Source organism: Vicia villosa, unplaced genomic scaffold, assembly GCF_029867415.1.
Source record: "Vicia villosa cultivar HV-30 ecotype Madison, WI unplaced genomic scaffold, Vvil1.0 ctg.000645F_1_1, whole genome shotgun sequence".
Lineage (NCBI taxonomy): Eukaryota > Viridiplantae > Streptophyta > Magnoliopsida > Fabales > Fabaceae > Vicia > Vicia villosa.
The window spans coordinates 79,333-91,690 of NW_026705289.1; the positions used below are offsets into that span (position 1 = coordinate 79,333).

At 35.8% G+C, this 12,358-nt stretch overlaps 1 protein-coding gene across 1 annotated transcript; it reads right to left on the bottom strand.

Moving 5' to 3' along the window:
• Positions 1-10,170: 10,170 nt before the first annotated feature.
• Positions 10,171-10,758, bottom strand: LOC131630115 (uncharacterized). Its single transcript, XM_058900907.1, has one exon. The coding sequence runs from the start codon at positions 10,756-10,758 to the stop codon at positions 10,171-10,173; it is 588 nt and encodes a 195-aa protein (XP_058756890.1).
• Positions 10,759-12,358: the final 1,600 nt, after the last annotated feature.

The window sequence follows — 12,358 nt, forward strand, 5'->3', positions numbered from 1 at the left end:
CAGGGCAAATGATCTAAATGGTGCAGGTGAGCTTGTCAGAACTATGACAAGTAATCCTATTGGTGCAGGTGAACTTGCTAGAGCTATAGCAAGTGATCCTTTTGGGGTTCACAAACTACGGAAACTTACTAGAACTATAGTAAGTGGGGTTCACAAACTACGGAAACTTACTAGAACTATAGTAAGTGGGGTTCACAAACTACATAAACTTACTAGAACCATAGTAAGTGGGGTTCACAAACTGCGAAAGCTTGCTAGCAAATATAGCAAGCTGATCACTCAACTAACTGCGAGTCCTCGCTATGTAAGACTCAGGCTTTAGCAGGACGACTCTTTTCTCTCACACTCGAGCATAAGGTTTTACAAAGGGTTCCTCAATTGGGTTTATCACGTTAGTCCCTCGGCAGTGATCTTTTCCAAACATCATCAATAACACGCAAAGGTTTTACTTTTCTTACTAACATATTTCAACTAACATAACTAACAGTCATGCATCATTCAATTACATACCTCATTCATACATAATGCATAATACATACATTGCTCTCATTTATTTTGAGAAGCTCACTGCATCATACATCGCATGCATCATAACATTGCGTAAAATTCAGGTTGCCTTTTTAGGCCGTGCTACAATCAAAACACAGTGGTTCCTTTCGAAAGCATCTGCTTCACATTAAGAAAAGAGAGGTATTCACCTTGGGTGGCATCTTTAAGCCCATCTCCCACAGAATGTTTCCCCGACTAACGCAAATTTCAGGGCATTTCAGTGTTCAATCATCTTCTACCTTTTAATCACGATAGGCAGACGTGCCTATCTGACTCTTCAGGTTTACGAAGATTGAACAGGGGCAGTTGTCATACCCCAAAATTTACCCGATCATATCTATGTCGGTCTAAGATTTATCCGTTAAGGATGTACCAAAATAAAAGCCATAGGGTTTAACATTCCTATTGTTAAATCCAATCTTTTATAAAAACTCTTTTTATTCAAAATGGGGTGTGATTAGTGTCTATTTGAGCCCTAGTAAGGTTTGACCCATTTGATATTATTTCTTTCAAAAAATGTGGATATTACTTCTTTTCATATTTTATTTTTCTATTTTTTGATTTTTATTTGAATAATAGTTATATACATATTGTCATACCCCAATTTTTGACCCTAAGATCATATATCATTCATATCCCAATCATTAATCAAGAGCTTCACTTGGAAGTTTTGTTTGTGGTGTTGCACTCACCTCATCAATAAGAGGGACCGTCAAGCACCAATGATTGTTTATCTTGTATGCATATTATACTAACCCAAATACCAAAAATATTGCTTTGTTTCTTTGTAGGCTTTTGTTTTGTAGGTACCAAGCCAAGACATGCAATAAACAAGGCATTTTTCATATTTTGGACTGATGAAATCGATTTCCCTCTTGGGTAAATCGATTTCCCTACAGCAATTTTCTACAAAATCACATTCTGGACAGCATGAAATCGATTTCCCTCCTGGGCAAATCGATTTCCCTAGTGTATTTTGCGCCAAGTTCTCTTCTGGAACAGAGTGAAATCGATTTCACTCCTGGGGGAAATCGATTTCCTTAAGGCGAAATTCAAAAAAAATAGAGAGGGAAGCTTGATTTGATTTTGGCACCTACTTTCTTTGACCATTTTTGTCACTTTACCAATTTTCCACCTCACCAAAATAATTCCCTTCATTAATTCCATTTTAACCTCATTCTACCATTTTTTACCATTTAAATGCCACTTTAATCACCAATTAAACACAAGTTAATTAACCAAGAGCAAATGACCAAATTGCCACTACTCTTGCTCTCATCCTATAAATAGAGGCCACTACTCTCTCATTTCTCAAGCTTGGAGAGCCAAAAAATTGCTTGCAAATTCATTTCTCACCCTTTCCAAAACCCTCACCCAAAGTTCATTTTCATAAGATTAGTGAGATTCACATTGAATCTTGCTAATTTTGAACTAAACCTCCTACATTTCTCTCTTTTCTTTGGTTGTTCATCTCCAAATTTGAAGGATCTATACACTTTGTGCTTGCTCTTGAAGCTACTCCAAGACTTTTGTTCAAAGAAGTGGTAATTTGCTAGATCCATGATGTAGATCTTTATTGCTTGTGTTCAATGCATCTTTGATTCTATATTGATGATATTTGCTGGTTTTGTGATGGAAATTTCGTGCTCAAGTTGATGTGTGATCATAAGGTGTTTGTATATTTGTTCAAATCAAGTTTCATGCCTTTAAATGATGTTTTTGCTGAAATTTACAATGATGAAATCGATTTCCTTAAGGCTGAAATCAATTTCCTGCTGAACGTAACTTGTTTTTTTTGAAAACTGCACTATGGAAATCGATTTCCCCCTGCATGAAATTGATTTCCTGCTGGCAGAATGTGGTTTTTTGCCTTTTTTATGCTTGTTTCGGCTTCCTTCTTCCTCCATTTCATTAATATCATTGGATCTAGGATGTTGATAGGTTTGAAATGACCTAATCTATAATATTAGATGAATGATATTAATGATAGTGTGAGTTGATTATCTTTTGTGAATTTTATTCTTCTTCCTCCATTTCATTAATATCATTGGATCTAGGATGTTGATAGGTTTGAAATGACCAAATCCATAATATTAGATGAATGATATTAATGATAGTGTGAGTTGATTTTACTTTATGCATTTTATTTTCTTCTTCTCCTTTTTTTCTTTTGATCGATGAAAGTCTTAACACTTTGAGAATTCTTATGGATTCTTAGTAAAGACTAGATCGTTACCTATTTTCTTTTCGTGCGGTATTGCTTTCGGAGAATGATCTACATATCATTTCACTCGCATGCATTAGCACATAAAGTTTTGACCGGCCTCGTTGTAGGGTGATTTCTACATAAATCACTTGGCGATCTGCTTAACATAGTGCAATATTTCGTGTCCCGAATAAAAAAGATCAAATGTGGAAGAGAATTGTATGCGGTTTATTTAAGACTTATGGAAATTTATCGTGTAGTCGCTATGATTTTATCAAGCTTCTGATAAAGTTCCATTGAATTTAAATCCGAGAACATCCTTCACTCACCATCGATCTTCATTACTAACTTTGATAACATACTTGACAAGTTTCAAGATGGTTATCTTTAACATCTAACAACTAACTTTAATTTCCGCAATTTACTATACCGTTCTTTATATTTCTCTCTTTATTTTATCATTTCATCATATTTACATTCCGCTATTTTTCCTTTGTCCATTTGGACGTTTATAATTCCGCTATTTTCTCTTTGTCCATTTGGACATATGTTTATGTTTCCGCCATTTTCTCTTTGTCCACTTGGACCATACTTTACTTTTATGCTAAAACACTAATAATCAACCAAAATCTAAAAAACACATAAAGTTCTCTTTCGGACTATTGGTTACTATCCTGAGCATTTTGGAGATTCGGACTTATGGACTTAGGACCTCTGGACTCTCATTCTGTTATTACTCTGTGATTGTTCTGTCTGTCTGGCAGTGGATTGTTGTCTGTTTATGTGTGTAGGTATTTCCTTGAAAGCCCTTGATGGTTAATTCCAAGGCATTGAGATAAGGATTTTACCCGAAAACAGCCGTTACTCTGCCCGATTTTCGTCAGAATTTCAATGTGCTTAATGCAAAGTGGTGCTAAGATAATAATTTCATCCGGATCCCCAAGTGATGATGTTTGGTTTAGTATTGATATTCCAAAGGATGGGAAATCTACCTTGACTCATAATGTCAAGTGTTGGCTTCTTCTTTCGGTTAGACCGTTCTTTTCCTTAGCTTTTATTTTACGCAATAGGATAGCCTCTTCATCTCCTCCCATTCTTAAATTTTCAAAATCTTCTCCCTTTTTCAAAATATTCTTATGTTTGCAAATCTTTTCAAAACCTTTTTTCTTAAAAAATATCTTTTGCCCTTAGTGGCCTTTTCTTCGAAAGTTTAGACACTATTAATCGTCGAAACGAGTGGTTATACCCCACGATTTTGAAATTGATTGATATAATGAGATCTTTTCCGCGTGAGAGAGCTAGTGGCATACTTGTTGATTTTATCCGAGTTGGACTCCTTCTTTCATTTGCGAAGCAAAGAACTCATTTGTTCTCATGCTCAAGATCAATGGCTGTGTCTTTCTCTCCGACGACGATAAAGTGTTTATTCGTTTTAAAAACGTTTTTCCCTTTAAGCGGAACTACATTAGCTCTGACTTCTCCATTGCACCGAGGAGGTATGTAGGCCCAAGGCTTAACGTCTTGCCGAGCTTATTTTAAAAATAAAACAAACTCTTTTTTTTAGCACATACGACACAGATTTTCAAAAAGGTTCCTGTGGAGTACCACAGATATGAGGGGTGCTTAAAACCTTCCCCTTGTATAATCAACACCCGAACCTGAGTTCTCTTTCTTGTTTTAAAAACAAAACTTTGGGTTTTTCGTTCTTTTCCCTTTTCCTTTGAAAAAATAAAGCGCGGTGGCGATTTCAAACGAAATATTGATCCGAGTCAATTCTATGGCTTCGATATCAGATTTTCCCCGCTACACATATAGGTACTATTTATTAATTTACTAATAATTAATATACTTGGGTCATTTTTAATCATGATAATATTATTTACGTTTTGATTGCATCATCATGTTATTTTGGGTTAATGGTTCTATAATACATCGATTATATTATTATTATTGTTAGTATTAATGTTATAATCACTAAATAAATAAAAAAATAGAAAGGAAAAAAGGAAATACGATTTCTCATTATTCCAAAATCTTCAAGTCTCCAAGAATCACGTGGCCATACTTGTTCCTAAAAACAACACAAATAAATTCTCCAAATCTTCCCTAATTGGCATGGAACTCAATCAAAATCAAAGATTACAATGAATCAAAACGTAAATCTAACCTAAAAGAATCACAGACCCTAATACTATTTAAGAAAGAGCCAAACATCAGAGAGAGGGGGCGGCGGATGGAACCCTACAGAGGCTGAAGAAAAAAAACGTGAAAAGGGTGGAGGTGATATGCGATAATCCAATGTAGTTAATGTAAAGAATCTCCTCCGATTCCTTGGTGTTCGCTAAGCATAATACAGTCCTCACCTTCGCCCAAAACGCGCAAACTCGGACTCCCATGTTCATTGTGGTGCCAAATTTTCTTTGAATTCGAACCCGTTCATAAACGTCTCCTAAATCGCGTTCGAGTATTTAACTGTGTTCATAAGCCTATTTGCAATCAATCTGGACTATTTAATTGAAATTTCTTGCAGGTTTTGTGAATCACCATGGCTAGGTCTCACAAGTTATGAAATTGGGATTTTCGGTTATGGATGATTTCGGACCAAATTAATGGTCCCATGGAGTTCGGGATGTTATATATGGTTAATATAGGTTATTATTTGGTATATTTTGACACTAATTTGTAGATTTGAATGATGGAGACATGTAGCCACGAAAGGGAACCGTAGCCAAAGGTCCCTATGCTTTCTGAAAGATAAACGAAGAAGATGAACAGGGGGGGCGCGCAGGTTTTTTTAAATTCCTGAGTCGGTTTTATTTAATATATTATATATTATGCTTATGTTTTCATCAGCGAGCGAACCATGGTTTAGTGGAAAGAATGGTCTTCAAGTTGCCATACGTAATAACGTGGGTTCGACTCCCACTCTGACCATAATTTTTGTTGAAATAACAAGCTGAAGAATCTCATACGTACAGTCCCATGCATATGCACCGTAGGCCATCACGCGACCACAACTGGATGTATGAAAGAGTTAATCTAATGGCCCAGATGCGCAAGTCCACCATGAACGCTCACAGGTCACACACACCAAATCAATGCCCAGGTTCCTTCCATGTAGTTTTTTTTCTTATTATTTATTTTTTTAATTTTATTTTCATTGTTTAATTGTTTAGGATTAAATATAATTTAATTAATCTATTTTAATTAGGGTTAGATTATAGTATGTCCCGATTGTCTCGATTATTTCGATTATTCGACTTATTTGATTTTAACTGAATATAAATTAATGGAATCTGTCATCGTGTAGTAACTGAATATATTGGTTATGAGAGTTGATGGTAAAAAATAACTTTATTAAAACACATTTCATTTGCTGCTCGTGACGATCAAATCTATTGATCAGAGTAACCAGCAATACATTATTTAATCCGTTAACTATAATGATCAAACCTATTGATCATCGCAAATAACGGTAACATATTAAATCAGGGTTGTACGCCCAAAACTTAAAACATTCAAAACACTTCAAACCACGAAACTACGGATTTTCATCTCTTCAATACTGTGATTTTCAAATATACGATAAGGTAATTCAAAATACCTTCGAACTTCGCATTTCAAAAACTACGACAAGGTAACTCAAAATACCTTCAAACCATATCAAATCAAATTCAAAGGCGTACAACCCTGTGCCCGAACTACGTAGACTCTGATCCTCCATAAGGAGGTACGTAGGCACTTGGATAACCAAGGCGAGTCCCCTTCCCCTAAATCCTAATTAGGTTCAAATCTTACCGTTCACCCTTTTCATTTCCTTAGCTATTGCCTTAACAATTTTAGCCATAAACCTCCGCCTCTCAATTCAAAACCTTAGGAAAGGGTTGAGGGTGCCTAACACCTTCCCTCGGCCTGATTATAATAATCTTACCCCGATCTCTTAACTGCGTAAGGTTTCCTATTCGCCTTGGTAGAATAGGTGGCGACTCTAAAAGTCTAATTTTTAAGGCAGGTTGCTACACCCACTTCACTGCTTCAGGCCAACAAGGTTTTGGAATACCTTTTTCAGACAACTTGCTTCTTACACAGTTCATCATTGTACAATTTTTCCTTTCAGCGACTCCATTTTATTGAGGAGTGTACACCATCGTCAGTTATCTTTTAATTCCATTGTCTTTACAGAAATTGTTGAACTCAATAGAGGTGAACACCCCTCGATCTGTTCGTAGGCTTTTGATAGAAAGTCTGGTTTCTTTCTCAACAAATGTCTTAAATATTTTGAATACAACAAATGTATCTGACTTTGCATGCAAAATATACGACCAAACTTTCAGACTATAATCATCAATTAAGCATAGCACATATTTTCTTTCACTATTAGAAATAGGTGAAATTGGACCACACAAGTCAGCATGAATAAGTTCTAACCTTTGTGTTGCTCTCCATGTGCTTCTTTTTGGAATGGGCTCGGCAACACCCCTTTTCTAAACCCCAAATTTACATATATATATATTCACAAAGTAAAATAGAACGCATACAATAAAGGGTGCCACATGTCGTTTCCAGTACAATTGAAAACCAAACATAAACGTACAATTAGCATGCACCTGATCAAATTATAACACATGTCGAACTTCATGTTTTCTCAAGTATGCATATCGCAATGAAATAATATTTTCTCAAACATTTCAATGATTATATCCCATATTATAATCATCTACCAACATAATTACACTATCAAATCATAAACGTGTCATATGAATTCAAACATAGGCACCAAGGCCACTTAACATAATATATCCAATACAATGTTAAAATAAGATAGATAGAACAATATCTAAAACATCCAAACATAAGTTTAAATACCCCCCGTGTTACATGATCAGAGCATTGACTCTATACCTAACAAAATGAAAAATAACTGATATGATCCTCGGCTAAATCCTCGTGCAAGCACACTACTCGTCGGAACCTGCACGATGTCGCATTGAACATCATTCAAACAGAAGGGTGAGAGTTCACATCAAAATGAATACATATAATATGTACAACGAATATAGTACACTACAATCAAACAAATTCATCACACTTCATAATTTAATGAGTTCTATAATTATTCCACATAACATAAATCTCCAATTATCACATAAGCACACATTAATCCAAATATCACATAGCAAAATCAATGTGACTCCAAATGCAATTAATCTGACTCATGCATGTGGTACCATGTGAACATCAAGCTCACCGCTACCGATTCCATATTCAAGAACCATAGCCACGCTTCCGATCCGACAAGACCAAAGCCCTCAAAATATGAATATATAGTTCACCACTTCTGATCCACAAAGGAACAAAGCCACGTTTCTATTTCCATTCAAGGATCAAAGAAACACATCTATTTCCCTTCAAGGATCAAGGCCGTCATCGCAGCTCACACCCCACATGGGCACACTACCAAAGAACATACAGTTCGTCACCTCTATTTCCTCTCAAAGGATCAAGGCCACCATGAATGCATGAACAATTACCACAAAATACATGCAATTGAGATCATCCAACAAACTTAGCATACCACATACCATAGTAATTCAACACATTAAATTATCCACCAATTGCACAATATACATCCATCATATAAACATCATCAACAATGCATCCAAATAGCATTAACCATTTACACACATCACAGATAAAATATAACATCATAGATTAACAATGTTATTATCACCGGACATCAATTCACATATTACATAAATACAATTTAAGTAACATGTCTTCACTCACGTACGCATCATTCTCATAGTACTCACCAATTCAACACATTATCATAACATATACTAAACAATACCAACACATGTTGTTCATATCCAACATCAATTCATTAAAGGACATACATTAAGTCCCGACAAAACATAGTTAAATCAATTCACAATAGAAAAGCATTACCTATTGCTACATCACCACATGGTCTCATTGTATCATCATAAGGAAATTACTCATCAAGTATAACATAGTTACACCAACTCATAACAAAGAACATATTTCCTATGTTATCTCTACATAGTTCATCATTTCATCTTAGTTCTGATCTCTATAGACTATACCTTATGATTCATTTTATTCAATCAATGTATAGTTCATCTCCCCCTTGCATACATATATACCCATAATAATGAGGATTCTCCCCCTTACCTTAGGTTAGATCTCCTTTTGTTCTAGTTTCCTCTTTCCCTTCTTTCTCTTCCTTTCTCTTGAGCTCTCTCTTTTCTCTTCTTTTTCCAAATTAATGTTATGTATCTAAAACCCTATTTTCCTTACTGTCTTTCTCTTAAGTCAATGGGCTTAGTAGCACACTCCCTCATATTATTTCTATTCTCAATTATTAGGCCCAATTAGTTATTATCTCATTATTCTACTAATAATATAATAACTCAATTAGCATAATAACAAATAATTTAATAATTATCATACCAAATTATAATTAAATACTTATACTAATAATAAAATACTTATTTAATAAATAAAATAGAAAATAGGGATGTTACAGGCTCCCTGTGTTGCTTTCCTTTCAAACAGTCTACACAGACTTCATTTGAGATCGTTAAATGAGGCAAACCTTGCACCATTTTCTTACTCTGCAAGATTTGGAAATTTGTGTTGCTGATATGTCCCAATCTGCTGTGCCAGAGGTGTGTGAGGTCCTCGCTTGCTGCATTGAAACATACTTCCTGTTTTGGTTGGAGGGACATTGATAGCATTTTGGCTACCACGATGAACATCCGATTTACCGTCATTTTGGTTTGAATGATCAAACCTCTATGTGGATGAAAGATTTTGCACATTCCAACTTCTATAAGGATGGAAAGACCTCTTTCCAGGAGTTTCCCAATGCTTAAAAGATTATTTTTTAGTTCAGGAACACAAAATACATCACCGACAGTGAAATTAGCATTATCAACCTCCATTTTTATGCTTCCTTTGCCAGAAACTTGCACTCTTGTATCGTTGCCCAGCTTCACAGTTTGTTGAGAGACACTTTCAAACTCATAGAATAGAGCTTTGTTACCACACATGTGATTGTGATATCCTGAATCCAAGAACCAAATGTCTTCTCGCTTTATTCCAATTTCATCGACATAGGCCATCAGCAACATCTCCTCCTTCTCGTCTAGCTCTGCGTAATTTGAATGCTTTCCTAATGTAGGGCATTCATATTGGAAGTGGCTAAAATTGTGACATCGGTAAAATTCCATATTAGCTTTGTTTAGATATGTTCTTCCTCGACCTCCTTTAATTTCTCCTCTTCCTCTGCCTCTCCCTCTTTCAGATCCCCCTTCATGAGTCACCTTCAGTAATACTTGTTTTTCTCTGTCAACATTCTTTATTCTCTATTCATGGATCAACAAGCTGCTTTAAAGTTCATCAACTGTAACAGTGTCGACATTGTTGAATTCTTCAATGGAGCAAACGACATAATTAAATTTTGGTACAAGGGATCTGAGAATCTTCCCTTTAATATCCCTTTCTTGTATAGTTTTTCCACACGCTTTCATCTGTTTGGCAATGGAAAGAGTTTTCCCAAAATAGGCATTAACACTCTCTCCCTCCTTCATTTTGAGTATTTCAAACTCAGACTTCAATGTTTGCAATTGAGCCTTTTTCACCCTCGTGGAACCCTTGAACTTTTGTTTCATAGAGTCCCAAATCTGCTTGGAAGTATCATCATTGAGTATGGTCTCCACGATTTCTCTATCAATTGCTTGATACAGATAATTCTTTATCTTCATATCTTTCAACTGTTGCTCCTCTATCACCGTCATTTGTGTTTCTTTCGGTTGAGTGCCTTCTGGAACTGTGTCGAGTCCCTTCACAATTAGGGTCCAATATTCCTTTGCACGAAGGAAATTCTCCATCAGTTTTTCCCAGTGCTCATAGAACCCATCGAATCGTGGGATTGCCGGTTGCACGAACTTTTCGTTGGTACTACTACTCTCAGCCATCTCTACTCTCACACAGTGTTTCACTCTTTGCTGAAGCTTTTTATCAGGCCCTAATCTTTGAGCTCTGATCCCAAATGATAACTTGAAAAGCTTGTTTATTTCATTTGAGAAGTTTGTTATTTAAAAGCCTTATATAACAAAATTAGAGAACAATCTGCACTAGCCTAAAAAATAGGACTTCCTAAAGACTAGACAACTTATTAACAACACAGAAAATAACTCTTACAACCTAGAAAAGTAACTCCTACAAACTCGGACATTAACGTTAACACTCAGAGCACAGGATTCAAAGAAACAAATTCACTAGAGACTTACCTTGGAGTGCCCTTAACTAGAAAAAGTCCGAGAATCAAGGATTATTGCTAATATGTTTGACCAAATAAAAAACAACCATATTGGAGATAGGGAGCAATATTGGAAAGCCATGTGAAATCCGCAAGTTCATGAGAGAAATAGGAGTTTCATCTGGCTGACCAATCATAATGGTCTCATGACCAATAAGTATCTCAACCACTTGAAAGAGACAATCTATGTGATGACTGTGGGGATCAGGAGGAAATCCATGCCCCGGGACAGCGGTGGCACAATGGAGCAAATAGTGTATGATGAATGGCTAAATTGGTTGTATGAAGATTTAGGAGCTTCCTGTATTAAGAGAGTGACTCTTGTGCAGTTTTCTTTGTTTGGTGTTAAGAGTCCCACATCGGACAATATATGGCCTGAACATGTGTTTATAAGTGGGGGCAATCCTCATCCTACAAGCCGGTTTTGTAGGGATGAGTTAGGCCCAACCACATTTCTTAACATGGTATCAGAGCCTCGTTTAAACTCCGGTGGGCCACCTATTATGGTTTCCGCTATCGGGCCACCCACCATTTATTTCCACGCTCCAATTGTCTAGTCTTGGGCGTGAGGGGGTGTGTTAAGAGTCCCACATCGGACAATATATGGCCTGAACACGTGTTTTTAAGTGGGGGCAATCCTCATCCTACAAATCGGTTTTGTAGGGATGAGTTAGGCCCAACCACTTTTCTTAACATTTAGGCCTTGGCGTTTCACATTAAAAACAAATTGTATTGAAAATTTTGTGTTGGAGTAAAGCTAAACAATCAAAAGAATGAAATCAAACGTTTATATATTTTGTATCAATCTATATTAAAACGTTACCTCGTTAATATTCTTACAGTATCTTTCTCTTATGCGTATGAAACACTAAATCTCGTATCATGTGATTCTTTCTTCAAAGCAACCATGCGAAAGATATATCAATGTTACAGAGCAATTTAAAACATTCTTATTAATCATGTGAAATTTATACAAAATAACTGCAAACACAGCCCCATACAATAATAAGACTATCAGATATATGAATATTGGAAACACCACACCGACGTGTCAACTAATAAATATATTAAACGTAATTATAAGTGCCAGTTATTAGTGGACACAAATACACACTTTTTCAGAGATATCAGTGCTACATAATCGAATATTGAAATAGATGAAACACAAAGACATTTTACATAAACATTGCTGCTAATTTTTATTTTAATGCAAAAGAGTGGCCTTATCTTGAGCTACATCAACTTGTTTTGTAGGA

Excerpts from the sequence above, each read along its gene's own strand:
- LOC131630115 (XM_058900907.1), bottom strand. The coding sequence starts at position 10,758 with ATGGCTGAGAGTAGTAGTACCAACGAAAAGTTCGTGCAACCGGCAATC.